Raw genomic sequence first — 19,948 nt, forward strand, 5'->3', positions numbered from 1 at the left:
GGCTATTTCATGTTCTTATTAGATACATACAACTTTTTACGGTCTGTTTGAGGACTTTGAGTTTATTGGGTTTATTGGGTTGCTTGAATTTTCATTATTAAAATGAAGAATTTCTTCATGTATTCTGGATATAAAGCCTTTATTATTTATAATGCAAACATTTTCTGCCTGTATGTGACTGGCCTTTTCATTTTTTAGTGGTCTTTTGATGAACAGTTTATTTTTTATTTTTATTAAGACCAATTTATTAGTCATATTTTATGTTTTCTACTTTATGCTGGCTCTAAGAATTTTTTGTCTATCCCAAAGTTATAGACATATTCTCTTTTCTTCTTAAAATTATTAATTTTAGCTTTGGCATGAGATGAAATAAAGGGCAAATGTTATTTTCAACATTATGCTATTTAAAAAAATCTAATCATTTGTTTCAGCATCATTATTTTAAATCATTAATCTTCCTCCTTTGAAATGCCTCACCTTTACTGAAAATCAAATGAATATACATACATAGGACTCTTTATTCTTTTTTCTAGCATTTAAAGTCAGAAGCTTACATTGTTTCCAACCTTTCCTTTTTCTATATATTTTATAGTTATAAGCTTTCCTCCAAGGCTTGCTTTAACTCCACAAAACAAATTTCGATATGTTGTATTTTCATTTTCATTTGTTTTGAAGCATTTACAACTTTTCATGTGGTTTCTTCTTTGATCTATGTATCATTTAGAAGTATTACTTAACTTTCCAAGTTTTTGAAATGTTCCTACATATAGTATTGATTTCTAATGAATTCTATTGTAATTAGAGACTATGTAAGCTTCCAAAAATTTGATACTTATTGAGGCATATTTTATGAACAGTTGAAAATGATGTACCTTTTTTACTTCAGTCTTCAATTTTTGGGTATAGTATTCTATAAATGTTAAGTCAGAGGACTCGTAATATCTCCAACTATGATTGTGAGATTTATCTATTTCTCCTGTTCTATCAGTTTTTGCTTCTATTTATTCTGAAGCTCTTTTATTGGGTGTGGAAAATTTTATAATTCTTATGTCATCTTGTTGAGTTGATCTTTTTGTCATCATAAAGAACACCCCTTTATCTCTTGTAATACTCCTTGTGGTTATGTTGGTATTCTGCCACAATTTTGCTATTTGCTTTCTGTTTGTCTTTTCCCCCTGTTTGGTATCTTCTACCTTCTTTTTTATTTATGAATTTTTTTTTTTTTAGTATTTTTCAAATGATTTTTAGCTATAGCTTTTGATATTACTTTTAGTGGTGCTTTAAAGATTACCATATTCACCTCTGTCTTATCAAACTCTATGTATAGTTGCCATATTATTTCTTGAAATAACCAAGCAATTATAAAAGTATAATTTTATTTACCCCCAACTCTGGGATATTTTGTACAATTGTTGACATGTATTTTATACATATATATGTGTTATAATCTCCAAAATGCACTGTTAAAATTTTTGTATTAAAAAGTCAGGTGCTTTTTAAAAGAACAAATAAATACATTATATACAAATATATAATTTGTATATATATATACAAATATATATATTATATATATATATAATGTATATAATACTACATAATGTATATATAGTTTCCTCATATGTTGACCATTTTCAGGGTTCTTCATTTGTCACAGGTCTGGGTTCCCATCTGGCATACTTTGCTCAGCCTGAAGAATTTACCCTAGCATTATTTTTATCTCATCTTTGTTGGTGACAAATTCTCTCAGCCTTCATTTATTTCAAAAGGTCTTTTTTTCCCCTTACTTTTCTGACAGATCTATCTATTGGATATTTGATTCTATGTATAGTTTATTTTCAGCACATTAAATGGATCATCCACTGTTTCCTGACCTCAATTGTGTTGATCCGTTTTTGCTTTATTTTAGATTTTTTGCCTTGTTGCTCTTTCCCTTCAAAAACAGGTATCTAAACAAAAGTTTGTATGTAGACCTGGAGTCTAACCTTTCTGTTGTTACTTTGTTTCTCTGATTTCCTCCCTTAATTTGAGCTGCTCTAAGAGTTAATTAAGGTTGCTGCCTTCTGTTGATGTTAATCAACCTATACCTCTGCAACCGTTTCCTAGAATGAAACTTTCCATGCTAAAACCAGAGAAGTCTCTATCAAATGAGGAAAATTTCATCATCTTTAAAGTGCCCTCAGGGAAACCGTAAACCTCGTCCAATCCAGTTTCCTCTTTTTATGGTCAAATTTTCATCACTTTCTTCCCATTTTTGGTAACTTTCTAGGAGTTTACATAGTTTTTATTTAATGATTTGTCCACAAGTTATAAATGTTATCTGCATAATGGTTGGCCTACTTCATCATTAGCAGAACTAAAACCTAAGTAATTTATTTTAATTCTACAAGTGATAAGAGATTTGATGTTGACAACCAAATTGATCCAACCCTAGACTTCGTAATTCACTTCTGGGTATAGTAATTATAATAGTAATAGTAATAATAACACAATATCAAATTAAAATAATCTTCATTCAGATAAAATTAGTCCACCAAACAATTTCCAATATATTGGCAATGGCATGTTTGAATAAGAACATGCAGGTGGAAAAAAAAAAACATGCAGGTGGTAGTTTTTTCTTTCCACTTTTTAATAATTTTAAAATTTTAGTGTAAGTTGTGGCTCAGATGGAAAAGAGTCTGCCTGCAATGTGGGAGACCTGGGTTTGATCCCTGGGTCAGAAAGATCCCCCTAGAGAAGGAAAAGGCAACCCACCCCAGTATGCTTGCTTGGAAAATCCCATGGATGGAGGAGCCTGGCGGGCTATAGTCCATGGGGTTGCAGAGAGTCGGACACGGCTGAGCAACTTCACTTTCACTTTTCATACAGCAATATATATATTGTTTGCAGTGAAAATATGAACATAATATTTATCAAATAATGGTTGTTTAAATATGCATCAAACATAAACTTAAAAATGGGCAAAAATAAAAGGCGATTATACTCATAACTAGAAAGTGATTACAAAATATTATTAGAGAGAGTCTCTTACAAATACCAGTGAATATGTATGTGGTTAAATCTTAGAAAATATATTAAGACACTATTTTTTTTTTCAAATAGCAGCCACCAGATAGGAAAGATCCACCAAGGCAAATTGCAACTTGCAAGCCAGGAATAGCACAGTTAAAATTGTACCCAGATATTATAAATAGTAAAATTTTCTCTATAGATTTCTCTTAATATTCTAGCATGTATTCCATTATTGAAATAACTTATAATTTACAGGGATCATTATGATACCAGTGAGGAATCAAATTTGAATTACTACTGTGTGAATGTGATAGCATTCATTCTCACTGCTTCACTATCTATGCTTGTCACTAAATTCAAAGGAAAAAAATAACTTACATTGGAAAATTGGAAGTGTTCTATTTGGTAGAAGACAGGATTGTCACATCAGTTTTTATTTGCAACTTAATGGTCTGTATATCTGTTCAGTTTGGCCTTCTTTGTATTTGAAAAATTAGGATATTTCTCATAATTGTATTCCTATTTCCTCTGGCAACTGACTGGAACAGAACAGTGGCAACTCCATTCAGATGGGGTACAACCAGTCCAGTATGCATGGTTTCCACTACTATACTGATTCAGAACTAGCTCTTTTTTCTTTTTTTCTCACTCATCTCACTTGCTTGGTTTTTGTAGGCATGTGAACATGTAAGCTTTGGCCTCCAAAAATATGGTAGAATGTCTTAACTGAAAATAAATACACAGCTATTAACAACATAGACTTATTTTCTAAAAAAAAAGATAAATATAAGGAGGGCCAAAATTCCTCACAGTGCAGTAAGGAATAAGAAAATTGCAAAGGAAGAGACTTTCATTTTTTTTCTGTCTCTAATTTAATCAACACCAAAAACAAAAAAAAGTTGAATACTACATGTGAATGCTGTTGTTGTTTTAATTGGATTTTGTTCAAATGCCATAAATAACTGTCTAAATTCTGAAGGCATGCAGGTTTCCAGGCATGTCTGTTAGGTGTTTTTTGCTTTAGTGTCAGAATATGTTTCCTCAGTCTAAAGGAAGCCAACAGTTCTCTCTATTGTCGTTAAGTATATTTTATGTTTGCAGATGAAGTGTGCATCTACTCATCCCATGTTCTATTCCTATGCATCCTGGACTGTTTACTCAAGTTCCCTACCAGGAAGACTTTACTGTGGAAAAGGCACTGGTTTTGGACTGACTCCCTGCTGTGTTCCAGGAAGGGGTCTGATTGGTCCTCTTCACTTGGAATTTTACATGAACATCTTTGCTATGGTCTCAGTTTTGCGGGAACCTTGAAACACTCCTCCACCTGCTTCTCCATGATGAGTGAATGGGGTTTCCTCTGCAGTGGATGAACTAAGTTGACATAAAAGGATATCTCCTATGTATCAGTATCCATGGTAACATTCTAGACAAGAAAGCAGATGCTAACACCACTCTTCCACTCCAGAAATTTTCAGAATTATCACCAAGCAGAACAACAACAAAAGTCAAATCCCACAGAGCAAATAGAATTCCCTTGACATTGTTAATGTCATCTTGACCTTCTCCTTTATCCACCATCCTTTCAAGAAACAGGCCCCTATTCTGTGGTCTATAGGCTATAGGCACTATTTTCATGCATTTATATTTATATTATTTAATATCTAAGTACTTTGTATCTTTACACTTTCACTAGGGATGGAGAGCAGAAAGAAGAGGAGTGGATACTGAGGGGCATAGATTCTTCTTGTTTAGTAATTCTATCAATGTTTTCTCCCTTCATTCAAATTAAAAACTCACCAAATCTGTTTTCTTAATGGGTGGTTTACAGAGAAACAACCACTCCTCCCCCACCCCTTGCTCTCCCTTCCCCTACGATGTAACCATGATTTCTAATGTTGCATGATTTTAAATAAGGATTCTTGGCAGATCTGAAGAGACACCTTCTGCCACTGGTGATATAGTATATAAATTGTCAAAGCATCTCTTGTCCCCAGGAAAGCCTCTCGTTGCATGCGTGTGTGTGCACCAAAGAGTTAAAAAGCGCTGGAAAGATACCACGCATGTGTTAATTCCTTCTGCAGCAGCACGCATCGCTTCCACTTTGACCTCATAGTTAATCTGCGTGATAGTTAACGCAGAGACTCGAGTATTTCTTTTAAACACATACACACACCCCCAACACCCATACATACTTGCTACCCTCTAAAAGAAAAATCAACCAAAGCAAACAAATAATCAAACCTAAAACGATGGACCTGGGAGAGTCTGTGTGAGTGGTGGTGGGGCGGGGGGGACATGAATATGTGTAAGAGTGTGCCCGCGTTTCTCATTCTCTTATTTGTCTCCTATGCGTCTCCCCCTGTACCCTCCCCCGGCCTCAATTATATTATTCCCCTAGACTTGAAAGCTGCTCCCTGAGCTGATGCTTTGATGGTATCTGCAGGCGTTTGTGCTGATGTTATTTCTGCCCTCTGAATATTAATTCCCGAAGCTGGTAGCAATACAGCTCCCCAGTGACGGACCTACTAGAGGCAGGTGGGGGGAGCCGCCGTCAGATCATAAGCATAATAATAATACAAAGGGGAGGGATTCTTCTGCAACCTAGAGGCTAGAGGCAGGGGAGGAAAAAAAAAAAAAACGATGAGTTTGACAAATATATGGAGCACAGGAAGCTCAGTCTACTCGACTCCTGTATTTTCCCAGAAAATGACGGCGTGGATTCTGCTCCTTCTATCTCTCTACCCGGGGTAAGAGATGCCCTTTTCGGCGGCGTTTTGTTTCAGAGCGGTGGGGGAAGGGGTGGGGACCAAGGAAGTAGGGAGACCACCCAGATTTAAAAGGCTCTTCTGAGGTTTGGGGCTTTGTTATTTAGGAGAATGTGAATATGTGGGGCAAGAAAAGGAGGGAGAAAAAAGGAAGGTCACTTTCGTTTATTTATTTATTTAATGGGTTTTATTTATTTGTTTTAGAATGGAAAAGCTAACGTCATAAAGACTTTGCATTTGGGGAGTAGCATTTTGATAGTACTGCAATCTGATGTCTAGGTGGGCTGTGCTGATACATGCTGGCATTTGAGGCCATGTTGGAGGCGCTTGGGTGGGGGTCTGGGAGAGAAAACTACAGATGGGGTCCTGGCATACACCCGGCAGATGTGTTTGTGTGTATGTTTGTGTGTTGGGGGATGGGTTCTGCTCCTGTGACCAAAGTATCTCTTGTTTCTGCACCTGAGCATTCTTACGATCAGTGAGCCAGGTTTTCTATCCAGCCCCATTGACCTGGCAGCAGACTCCCTGGTGGGGTAATATGGTTCAGCACCAGGGACAGCAGTCCAGTCAGGGCCAAGGGAAAAGAAGCTTGTCTAATCCCATAAGACAACTTTATATTTACACAGGACATTGTCATAGTAAAGACAGAATGCCAGTGGAGCAAAGGAGCACTGATGATGTCTGGGGACCCTGTTTTGATTATCCGTTCCCCCTCCTTGAGATAGGGGGAGCACTGGTGGGCGTGGGGTGGAGAATGCAGTTAATGCATGGAGGGATATAGGTCTGGAAAAGAGTTGGCTTTGCTGCAGTGTTGAAAAATATGCTGAGCCAGGTAAATGTGATGCCAAATTGGGAAGTTAGGCATTAATGTCTTAGAGCCTTATTGCACTGAATGGAAAAATGGGAAAGGATTGTGTTGTGAAGTGTTTTGCACTTAATTTTTTTTAAAACTTCATTGCCCCAAAGATATCAAGGAAATATCCCTTCACATACAGTTCATCATTTATCTACCCACAAAAACAACCCCCTTGACCCAACACACACCATCAGGATTTCCAGCCAGATCCAAAGGCAGGTTAGAGGTCTATTGTACTTATATTAGTTGCACTCTTCTTTACTGTCACTTTGAGACAAAACTCTAAAAATACCACCCCTAACCCTTATTCAAAAAAAGAAAAGAAGAAAAACTAGCTATAGAAGAAATCAAGCCATTGCCTAGGGTTTTCCTGGGAGTTGATACTGTTATGTAGTAATTGTAATAAAGGGAGATAAATGAGATGAAAATTAAAATAATTTCTTATTGTATTGAAAAGGTCCTCCATTCTCTAGAGTAGATAATGAGAGGAAAAGATTTCCATAAAAAGGAGACCCAAGCAAAACAAGGCGTGGAAGTCTCTCTTTGGAGTTTCTAAGTAGACAGAGGGGCCTGCTTAATCTATCAGTACTTTTCATACCTTCCTCCATTACTATAAAAATTGAATGCATTTTCTTCAAGAGTGTAAGATTAAGTAGCTTTCTCAGAAGAGGGCCTTTTACTGAAAATAGTTTATGTGTTATGCATTTTAGTGGCATACTGGAAAAACAATGTTTTTAATTAAAAATTACACATATTTTACTATTTAATGTACTATGTAACCTTTAATTTGTCTTAGAAATTGGGAAATTTATAGTTACTTGTTGATAGAAAAACATCATTCTCATGTTCCTACCATTTATGAAACCTATGGATTAAAATATACTTTCCTTCCCACACACTTATATTCATTTTAGTAAGCAACTTTATAATTAAATAGATGAGTACATTTTTATGTATTTTATCTCCAAGGGACTTATTTTAACCAAAAACATGCAATTTTATTATTTGTAAGAGTATCAAATTTAAGATATCTTCTTACAGCAACAGTCCTACCTTTTCTTTCTAAATATAATATAAAAACTAATACTTAGAGATACATTTTAATTTTCAATTCTTAGCACAGTAACTAGATGAGCTTTAAATAACGGGAGTTATGTGTCATGAAAACTCTTTAATAGGAGGCTTTTCACATTTTCTCAGTAATGACAGAGAATGGAGTCACTGTAGTTTGGTGCAGAGAATGTGATCAGAGTTTTCGTTTGTTGCAATTCCATAAAAAGAAAAAAAAAGCCATTTGAATGGCTGAATAGAGCTGGATGAAAATAGTAACTTTGATCTCTGAAGCTGATCCTGAAGAAGGACAGCAAGTGACTAGAAAAATGCCAGTTTCTAGGAGAAATTCAAAAAAGGCTTTTTGGGTAAACAGTGGTAGTAGAATCAGAAAGTTGAAGGAATATTAAAAAATATTAATGACTTTTTATTTACATAACTTCAAAGAATAAATTTCCCTAATTAAAAATGACTAATTAGATTGTGTCTCTACAACAGTAAAACAAGGGGGAATATGAATCATTGGTATGAGGATGTTTATGGCTAATATCTCTTATGTGGGGGATAGTTAATTTCTGAAACCCAAAACTATCTAAACTGTCACATATTTTTATACAATGCTGTCATATGAATCATCTGGGAAACTTTATAAACTTGCATGATTCTTGAACCAAACAAGCTTGTTGTTTTCTATCTTTCCAGATTTTCCACTTGGCCTTATCAGAAAAGAAAAATCAAAATCACTTCCTCAGCATATTTACTTGCTTAGTTATAGATATAACATTTCAAGTAGTATCTACCCTGAGACAAACATCTATCTGTTAAAAAATAGAGAGAGAAATATATATATATCACTCAGTATTTCCCAGGATCCAGTTGCCTACTACCTTCTAGACAAAACATCTGGATGGTAGGCAGAAATTTAAAAATCAGCTTTTAATTTAGTTACATAAATGCATCTGATATCTTAGACTCAGTTTAGAATAATCTCCTCAAGGTAATTGAACTACAAACTATTTAGCGAAAGAGGCCTCTGTTCTACACATTTTAAAGTTTGCATCATATCAACAAGGATTTCTTCTCAAACTGGAAGAATGTAAGACTGAGTTTAGAGATTTTATCTTTGTTGTAAATATTATTTTGCTAGGACCGTGACTAGAATAACTTCCTAGTAATTCCAAGACAGACTTTCTACAATCTAAGTACCAATAGGCTTTACCAGGGCTTCCCTGATAGTTCAGTTGGTAAAGAATCTGCCTGCAATGCAGAAGACTCCAGTTTGATCCCTGGGTTGGGAAGATCCCCTGGAGAAGGGAAAGGCTACCCACTCCAGTATTCTGGCCTGGAGAACACTACTGAGTGACTTTCACAGGCCCTACTGAAATGACATATTTTTGTTGAAAAGAAGCAGAATTTGCCAACCCAAAATATGCCTCTTCGGCATAAGGATTATTTTAGGCTTATTATTTTTTTAACAAACAGCAGACACAGGTGTGAAGCTTAAAACTGAGTGGAAGTTACCTTTTGTAATAGTCATTCAAATAACAAAAATCTCCATTTTTATGAGTATCTCCAGAAAGAAGAGTTTGGGTAAGTATCTAGAAACTTACCAGTGTTGAAGGCAGAGACTTGAATCGACCTAACAACTATCCCCTTGTTGACAGTGCTTTACTCAATAACTGCCCTTAACTGGCTCCCCCTACTCACATCTTTTGTCTTTAACCAGACACTGTATATAAGGAGGTGGCCTGGGCCATTTGAAGGACTTAGCTTTCCTGGGTATTTCCTGTGTATACAGAAAGTATACATGTTATTACATTTCTGTTCGCTTTTTTTTTTTCTCATCTCTCTTGTGAATCTTATTAATGCAATGATGTCTCAACCAAGAATCTACAAGTGTAGAAGGGGAATTATTTTTCTCCCCTACATGACTGTCCAAAGTACTTCTGCTAAAATCACAGACCTTGGAAGACTGGGAAAAACTTTATAGTTAGTGCATTTCAGGAACTGTTTGACCATCACAGATCCAAACAATTTAAGTGCTTAAAGATACAGGATTTCAGTTGTGATGGGCACATTTCTCATTCAGGAAATTATGAAAGAAAGAATTCATCCTCCTGCTACTGGTTATAAGAAATCCATGTGAGTTATAAAAGACTTATGTGACTTCTTCAAATTCAGAAATAGTTACAATGTAACATCAATTTCAGATGTTCCAATCCACTTGTCATGTGTACACATACATGGAACCAGATTTTACATATAAATATTAATATATAATATAGATTTTAATGAACATATGCCAAGTTATGCAATCTGTTTCAGTGTATAAAATATATTTATTTTATATCATGTATATATATACACATACACACACAAATTTTACTAGTCACCTTTTATTTATATAGTAGTTTTTGTCAACCACATTTGACTTGGAAACCAAGATTATAGAGACATTAGACTTGCTTAAAAGCAACAGATAATTAGAAGTAACAAAATAATGATTAGGTATGCATGTGGACAGAAATAGAGATATATAACGATAAATGTGTACACTTACATACACTTCACACCACCCTGGGGTTCGTTCCTGTGTCTCTTGGTGGGTGTTTTCCAGGAACTAGGGTGCAGCTCTCACTCCAGTTAATAGCACTAATTTCCCCCACCCTCCTCCCCGCCCCAGCCCTACTAGTAGCAGTGAGTGGAAGTGAGTTCCCCGCATGACCTGCCAACTTTGTTGATGCAGCTGGAGCTTTCTCCTTCCTGTGGCTGCCAGCACTCACCACTTATCATCTCATCACTTTGCCCCTAGACGCCTTCTCCTGAAGCAGGTTCTCAGAAGGCCTGTCCCCTCCCTGCCTTGTCTCTTGGGCCATGGCCACTCTGACCTTGATGTGTCCTTTGCTAAATACAACTTTTCTATATAAATAAAAGGTGACTTGGCATGCTCTCTCAAAAAATATTTTAGAATTATATGTTCATACATGGTAATGATAACTGGCTACATTTTATATCTGTTACTATTTTCTGAATTTTGTTTTCTATTTTGTTTTTTTATTCTGATTTTTTTCATCAGGTTCATTTGCTCAGTACTGCTTGCTTATAAGTGTAGTTAACTGATCAGTTTTAATTTTTATAATTATCTGATTCTACCATCATACAATAGAAGCTAGTATGGATATACATTCTATTAGCCCACTAAATAACTTTAAAGATTGAATTTACCTAGTAGTGTGGCTTGAGGTCCTCAGTCTGCATTAGTCACTCCATTTTAAAATTTAGCTTGCACTTTTGATTGAAAGCTCTAAAAGATATGCTTAGAAATAATCCAGTATTCAGTTATGTTATTAGTTTAATAACATATTAAATGCTATTAATACCTGGGGAAAATGTTTAGAAAGTGTATTTTCTTAATGGCTATGTGTAACTGAAGAGTAGTTTAATCTGCAATTCAGTCATTACCCAGAAAGTTAACCACTCCTTGTCATCCCATTTTCAAAAAAATCTTTGTCTTCTATTGAGAAAATTTATAGGATGACTTGTTGATTGTTGTCACATAGTTTTCCTACAAAAATTCTATATTGAGGCAACCATACTGAATATGAAAGTAGAAACAAATATTGCTGCTTCAATATCTGGATATCTTTATCTTCAGTGTATAGATATTTAAAGTTAACAGTTTTAATCACCTCAATCATATAAGCAACAGCTTGATTAACTTCTTTGTTATGTGAAAACTTAAAGCGCTTTTTTCATTTCTGGAGGAAAACAATTTACACTTTCTAGATATTGGGGCTTTTTTTTCCTGAGAATGTTGGCATGCACACTTTTTCTCCTTCTATAGCTTTGTAAGTTAGATGAGAAAAATAATATTTTACTTTTCTGACTCTTAAAAACAAGATATAGAGCAGTTCTGAAAATGGCCCAACTCTTCTGAATTTTGGTGGTGGAGCAGGGGTTAAGATTTCCCCAGTCATATATTTCTAGTGTAATACACCACACCACACCATTCACCATTCACCTGTCTTCCTTTTTCTCTGTAAAAATAAGAAAAATACTTGGATTGTTTTGAGATGTAAAAGACTTCTCCAGTTTGCTTTACTGGGAAGGTTATTTGCTATTCATTTCTTCTGTATTCTAGAGAATATGTATCTTTTAAAAGGAAATTTAAAAAAAACTACTTTTAAGTTACACATTAGTGATTTAGGGTCAAAATAAAATTTAACTCCAAATCACATTAATCCCTACAGTATAAAATAAGCGGGCAAATATGGTAATAATTCTATATTATTATGAAATTGTTATGTAATTCTCAAGATAAAGTACTATAATAATATAATACATAAATATGTAAATAAGTAGTCCTGATATTACATTCTCTACTCATTTATAAAGAAAACCTTATGAATACCAAATAACATAATAGTTGAGAAAACAAAAGATGCTTTTTAAGCCAAGGTCCTTTGTAATAACTGAAACCCTGCCATGAACACAAGTATCGTAGTAGCACCAAAGTCTACGTAGTGAGACAGATAAATAACAAGTTCTGTAATTTATTTAGGCACATTTAAATTAAATGGCCAAAAGAAATTGAATATAACTTGTCAATATAACCTTGGTAGAAAGAAATAAATGAATTATTTGTGTTCTTTTGTGCAGGTTAACAGTCCCTTTTTATAAATAGCTTTTGAAAACACATTTGAAATATAATAAGGGAAAAACTCTAGATATAAGCTATAGAAGTAACTAGTATTTCAGCTAGTTCTGTGCTAGTAAGTGGGTATATAACTATGGGGTAGCAAAAGCCATAATTCTGTCCTCATGGAGTTTGCAGTCTCATGGGGTGGCAGGCAATGATCAAAGTTTTACTAAGCTTTAACTTAGATAAATACTACACAGCAAAGTCACATGGTGCTATGAGAGACTATGACAGTTTTCTAACTGGTGAAAGCATAGGACAGAGAAATTAAGTTAGATCCACAAACTAGCTAAAACTGATCTAATTTGTTGGTAACATCCTTTCCTTTGTTATAATAGTTATTGCTGTTTTTTTGTGTTTTTTTTTGACCTCAGTTGAAGAAGTTTTTTTCACTTGAAAATGAGTAGTATTTTTTGGAAGAAAAATGGTGAAAATTTTTAATGTTCTAAAAACAATTTCTTTTTTTGCTATTTAAAAGTTATGTAGTAGACTAGAACTATATTAAGGATAATTAAATAATGTAACACATCATTTGTGACATTATTTTAACACAAACTAAATTTACCAGTCAATGGCCAGTTGAAGGACTTATGCTCTACTCACCCCCATCCAGTAAGTAGGTCTTCAAGTTGCAGATGCGTAAAAGTAGATTTATTCTCCTACCACTGCCTCCAGCTGAGGCATCTTCCCTGATTCTTTGTCAATCCGATATAGTCAACTATGTCAAATGGGGAAAAATAGACACATACACACAACCATCTTAAATTATAAATACCTGTTGAGCATCAATTAATTTCAGAGTTGGATACAATATGGTAAAAAATATAGTGAGAGTTTTGAGGATTTTAAAATTATGTGCAAAATGTACTGTGTATGACCTTTAAAAATATGTACAGAAGGAGACTGTGGGGCATGTAGGATTTCAGTTCTCAGACCAGGAATTAAACTTGGGCCATGGCAGTGAAAGCCCAGAATCCTAACTACTAGGCCACTGGGAACTCCCTCAGTTACTTTTTAATAATAATAAACTATAATCTTTCAGCAAAAGAATAGATGCTAGGAATTATGTTAATAAATTATCAGTTTTAAAATCTATTTTATCTTTTTTAATCTAGCATCTCCTCCCTTCATCTTAGTCTTAGAATAAGCAAGTATATATTTAATTTCTTTAAAATTATCATCATTCTGAAAGCCTGGTGTCCTATGCTTATGCATGTACACACAAACCTGCAACTTTGGATAATGCCTTTTTTAATCTTATGAAATATATATTATATAAGAGAAATTGAGTAAATACATGTTCTTAAATAATTCAAAATGAAGAATAAGGCATTTTAAATTTGAGGTGGTGGTGGTTGGTGGTGGTAATAATTTGAGATAGTAATCATATATTTCTTATTTTTAATGGAAAACTAATTTTCCATAGTAGTTCTTAGAAGGAAAATTCAAAGTGGTGATTTTTAAAGTCAATAGCAATATCTTTATAATTCCAGGTAAAAATTATCATTTAACCAAATTGTCTCCCTTTAACTTTGTTAATAAACACCTGCATTCTTTATTTTAAAATTAATTCTTAATAATTTTCAGAAAAAACTTCCAAATTTTAAAAAAATGTACATTTGAAATTGATTATTCTTCATAAATTAACTTCAACAAATATTTAATTAATTACTTAAATAATTACTTTATAAGCTTCATAAGCCCATTATTTCATTAGTCAAATTATAAGAAATTAGAAAAATTTAGACACTTTTAGCTTATTCTACATCAAGGTAATTTTTAATTTGTTTTTAATTTTTAGAACTTAAAAAATTTTTACTTTATATTGGAGTGTCATTTATTACCAATGCCACATTAGTTTCAAGTGTGCAACAAAATGATTCAGTTATACATATACAAGTGTCTATACTTTCTCAATTCCTTTTCCCATTTAGGTTATTACAGAATATTTAGCAGAGTTCCTTGTGCTATATACAGTAGGTCCTTGTTGTTTATCTATTTTAAATATAGTAGTATGTACGTGTCAATCCCAAACTCCAGATCTATCACCTCCTTGACCTTTCCCGTCCTGGTAATTGTAAATTCATTTTCTACATCTGTGAATCTATTTCTGGTGTGTAAATAAGTTTATTTGCATCCGATTCTGCATATAAGGGCTTCCCTGATAGCTCAGTTGGTAAAGAATTTGCCTGCAATGCAGGAGACCCTGGTTCGATTCCTAGGTCGGGAAGATCTGCTGGAGAAGGGATAGGCTACCCACTCCAATATTCTTGGGCTTTCCTTGTGGCTCAGTTGGTAAAGAATCTGCCTGCAATGTGGGAGACCTGGGTTTGATCCCTGGGTTGGGAAGATCCCCTGGAGAAGGGAAAGGTTACCCACTCCAGTGTTCTGGCCTGGAGAATTCCAAGGACTATAGAGTCCATGGGGACACAAAGAGTCGCACATGACTAAGTGACTTTCACTTTCACTTTCTTTCTACATATAAGCAATTTCATATGATATTTATGTTTCTGTGTCTGTTACTTCACTTAGTATGATAATCGCTAGGTCCATCAATGTTTCTGTAAATAGCATTATTTCATTCTTTGTAATATCTGAGTAATATGCAATTGTATATATGTCCCACATCATCTTTACTCATTCATCTGTTGATGAACATTTTGTTGCTTCCATGTCTTTACTATTGTAAACAGTGTGGCAAGGAACACTGGGGTGCATGCATCCTTTAAAACCAAGTTTTTCTCCATACACATGTCCGGGAGTGGGATTGCTAGGTCATATGGTAGTTTTATTTTTAATTTTTTAAGGAACCTCCATACTGTTTTCCGTCGTGGCTGAACCAATTTACATTCCCATCAACAGTGTAGAATGGTTCCCTCTTCTCCACACCCTCCCCAGCATTTATTGTTAGACATTTTGATGATGGCCATTCTGACTGGTGTGAAGTGGTACCTCATTATAGTTTTGATTTGCATTTCTCTAGTAATTAGCAATGTTGAGCATCTTTTCACATGCCTCTTGGCCATCTGTACATCTTCTTTGGAGAAACGTCTATTTAGGTTTTCTGTCTATATTTTAATTGGATTGTTTGTTTTTTTGATATTGAGCTGCATGAACTGTTTGTAAATTTTGGAGATTAATCCCTCGTCAGTTGCATCCTTTGCAAATATTTTCTCCCATTCCATGGGCTGTCTTTTTGTTTTGCTTATGGTTTCATTGCTGTGCAAAAGCTTTTGAGTTTAATTAGGTCCCATTTGTTTTGTTTTTTCCTTCATTACTCTAGGAGATAGATTGAAAAAGACATCGATGCAGTTTATGTCAGAATGTTCTGCCTACATTTTCCTCTAAGAGTTTTATAGTGTCCAGCCTTACATTCAGGTCTTTGATCCATTTTGAGTTTATTTATGTGTATGGTATAATTTGTAAACTAAATTATCTCAGGGAAGTCCCTTAACTCTATAATCACCATTTGTTTTATATCTGTAAGATATTTAATTGATATTGATATATTGTGATACGTGATGTTCACCCCTAATAATTGGGAGAGTGAATGGTAACAGAATACAGTCATGTTTAGATGTTATTAAACATTTTCATTGTATGCCTTCTCTTATGAAATTATACTTAAAATATGGTTGAATTTCTCTAACTGATTTATTGAGCATGCTGGAATTAAATAGTTATGGTCCAGAAATTGTGTTTCTTTTTAAACATCATCTGTTGAATCTACCCCTCCCCCTGCCCCTGACACCACATCTGGATAATATATATCTAATGTGAAAATTTTCCATTCATTTTAGAGATTGTAATCTCATTTTCAGGTATTAAATTCATCTAAATTGATCCTTCAATCTCTCACTCACTCTAATTTTTTTTATTTTTTTTTTTCTCTTCTTGCATTAGACCTGACTTAAGATTTCTGCAGCCCACCTATTACATCATGTTCTAAAGGCTCCACCTCTTTTTATTATGCTGCTTTTGGCTTTTTTCAAGATTAGGATCAAGGTAGGAAGGACGATTACATTTGCAGAAAGATCTTACTGTACTTTCTGGGTGAAAGATGCTTACATGCGGAGTCATTCTTTCATGGGGAGTTATATGGGTTCCATGAAGCTAACCCTCCTCCTTCCTCCCCCTGGGAACCTTGAGAATTGCACTATTCCCTGACATGGATCATGCTGTAGGGACTTGATGCTTCACAACAGTCCTTCGTTCCACTCCAAAAATACATCCACTCTATTAGTTTTTTCTTACTAGAGTTGCATTATAAGCTCTAAATAAACAGTCTTTTCAAGATGATTCCAGCATGACTATTTTTCTGGCATCCATTTAGCTCAGGAAGAATGAATGAATGAAAAACAGACTCTGAAAAATTACTTGTCAGCTTCTGAAAGTAATGGTGTTTTTCTGACTCAGATTCACTATAGGGATTGTTCAAACCAGCCTATCTTCTTTAGACTTTTTCAGGAAAGAATCAAGCTACATTAGTCACCTGGGCTGCTTAAATTATAGAGGCCACAGGCCCAATTTTGCTAAGAATTTTCTGTCTACACTGTGCTGAAACAGCATTAAGAAGTAAATAATGCAAGTTCTCTGTTTTGGGTAGAGATAGCAATTATCTCTGCTAGTCTTCGCTAAATGGTAGACATCTATGAGTAAGTTTCTTGACTTTGCTTTTCACTTGCCTTGAGGGAGAGATGGAACATATGTCACTGTGAGGAGGGAACATGAAACTGTTGCAGCTTTTTCTGCACTTAGGCCAGTAACCTTATTCCACAAGAACTGCTCTCTCATTCAATCTTTTAACTTCCATTATATGGTCCCAAACTGGGTGAAGGAAAAAGAATGCAGGACTGGTCTTTGCTTTAGCAAGTTCTGCCTCTTCTTGGGAATCCACCACATTTGTGTTAAATGAGAGTATAACATTTCTCATTTTTTCTCAATTCTGTTATGATAACATTTTTTTTTTAGTATTTAAGAAAATATATTTAGTATTATGTTCCCTATTTGATTCATTTCTTCCTGCCTGATATCCACTACTTTATTCACCTTCACATCTTTGCTCAAATATTGCCTTCTCAACGCCTACACTGATCATTCAGTGCACTACTGCAAATGTCCCCCAATCCTATATTCATAACTCTAGTTCTCTTCTATGTTTCCCCTTCGCTCAGTATTTACAGTCTTCAGTAATTAGAAAATTTTTGTATTATGACACCTACTGATTTAGTATTTTAATTTTTTACTTTCTGTCTCACTCAGCTAGAATCCGGGATACATGAGAACAGAGATGCTGTTTTGTCCACTGCTATACTCCAGACTTTTAGAGAAGTGCCTTGCTTCTAATAAATTTTCAGTAATTACTGTTTAATTAAATAATAATAATGGCATATCCCTTTCCCTGAAATTTATCTTCTTTTAAAAAAATCTTTTCATCTTTTCCATAGCACCTAAGTTCAGCATACATGGCTGGTGACCAAAACAAAAAACCAAGTCCTACAGTATAGTGCAGTCCTTAAGAGCATAAGTTATGGACCTACATTTGACAAGTATTCATATTTCTACCCTTGACACTCACTACTTGATGACCCTCAGTAAATTTACTTAACTTCAGTCATCCTTAGTCTCTTTGTATAAAAACGAAGAAGATAATAATTCCTCCTAAGCTTATTTTGAGTAGTAATTGACATAATACATTGAACATAACACGTACTAAACTTCTCTTATATGTTGTTGTTACTGTTTTTACTACTACAGAATCATTATTTATTTCCTGGGATATCCCAAGAGGCGCAAGTAGCCTCTCCACCCCTATTAAACTTTGAACTTGGGGAAAGTACAGGAGAGGGGTTTTTTGATAAAAAATCTGTGATTCTCTATTCCCCTGTCTTAATTTGTATAAGATGAGGAAATTGGATAAAGCCCCCTAAGTTTCTGGAATGACCATATTGTTCATTCATTTTAGATCAACATTATATATAATAAAATTTCTATTATTCATGGACTAGGTCCCAATAACAATGAAATATGTGCTGACACATGGGACTTCTTCCTGAAGACAGTTACTTTAACTATATGCGAAGAAGAGAGAGATGTATTTTTCTATTCAAGTTTTTGACTGATTCCTCATTTTTTGTGTGTCCCTTATGGATCTGATAATAGGGTAAAATTCAATTCCATCTATCACCTAGGTTACTGTATCAGCCATCTAATGTACTTTTCTGATGCCAGTCTTGCTGCCTTCTGATTCATTCTCCATACATCAGAGAAACTTTTTTCCTAACAATTATTTTCCTAAATACAGATGTAATTTAGATTCAATAAACTGTTAAGAGTTTAAGTGTAGAGTTAAAATTTTCTCAAATGTATGCACCAGGAAAACCACCACCTATGTGTATATATCTACACATATATTTAGTTTTCAATATAATGAACATAAAAAAGAGTCAAGCCCTCAAGTACTATGTTAAAAGCAGAATGAAAATAAATGCAAAGTAGACAAATTTCCTCCTTCTTGCCTCCTGCCCTCTTGCTATAAATAGTTATTACATTCCTAATACTTGTTTGGCAATGTACTAGGGATTGAGATTAAAACGGAAAAATAGACATCTTCTTAATCCTCTTAGACATTGCAATCTAGGAACAGGCAGATAGTAAAAAATTGTGATAAATGTTACATAACTAATAGGTGTGATGTGATGAAAAAAGAAACAATCTATATTAGAAAACACAGGAAAGTCCTATGTGAGTAATGGATAAGAAGTTGAGATTGTAAGCATAATAAAAAAAAATAGCCATGAAAAGATTGAAGAGAAGCCCTTTCTTATTATAGGTTAACAGCAGGTTCAAGGCCTTGGATAGAGGAAAAATTTGGTGTGGGTCAGGAAATAAAAAATAGCCCACATGTCTAGAGGACAGTGATCATGGATGAAGAGGTCAGCATATAGGATTTGGGAGGCAGCATGCTACTTTGTATGGTACAGTCTTGTGGCCGTATTGAATATTTTAAATTCAGGAAAATACTTCATATAATAATACCATAAGTTTTGTTCTTATGGAAGAAGTGTGCCTCTATGATTTGGGGAATAGTGAGAGTTGCAGTTTGCCTAATAATTTTCAGTTGCTTGACAATTAACTAAACTGTTTACCTACAGCTTCCTTAAAATTATATATAGTGTTGCTCTACATCTTGCTGCAAAATCCTAGCAGGAAAAAAAATAAAACTATTGAATTGCTATTATATCAATTACTTAAAACATGGTATTATTTTGGCATCATTATGAATGTCATAAAATTATGGCACTATGAAATGATAACACTATATTTAACTTGTGTGTTTAAACATATATTTTTATAAAGATAAATGTTTTGCATCTAAAAAATGGAAAAGATAGTTTAATTCCAAATTAATAGGCTTTCTGGGGAGCAATTATTGGCCTGAATGGTTTTTAAATTTTAACAGATTCTCACAGGGAACATTAACAAATGTACATTTATTCCTATCCATAAAATATATTATTGAACTTTTATCTACATAAAATAGAACCACAGAAGGTAATACTTCTT

At 34.3% G+C, this 19,948-nt stretch overlaps 1 protein-coding gene across 3 annotated transcripts in view; it reads left to right on the forward strand.

Moving 5' to 3' along the window:
- The first annotated feature begins 5,174 nt into the window (after window positions 1-5,174).
- The window catches only part of GABRG2 (gamma-aminobutyric acid type A receptor subunit gamma2), a 119,291-nt gene continuing 104,517 nt past the window's right edge, over window positions 5,175-19,948 (forward strand). The window contains exon 1 of one of the 3 annotated variants that reach the window (XM_070465739.1): window positions 5,175-5,281. In XM_070465739.1, coding sequence (XP_070321840.1) covers window positions 5,262-5,281 — 20 coding nt within the window. In that variant the 5' untranslated portion in view covers window positions 5,175-5,261. Of the gene's footprint in view, window positions 5,282-5,348; window positions 5,760-19,948 lie in introns of those variants that run through there. The other 2 variants (XM_020901371.2, XM_020901380.2) reach the window with 2 other exon arrangements.

The sequence above is a fragment of the Odocoileus virginianus genome, chromosome 3 (genome assembly GCF_023699985.2).
Source record: "Odocoileus virginianus isolate 20LAN1187 ecotype Illinois chromosome 3, Ovbor_1.2, whole genome shotgun sequence".
NCBI classification, from domain to species: Eukaryota; Metazoa; Chordata; class Mammalia; order Artiodactyla; family Cervidae; genus Odocoileus; species Odocoileus virginianus.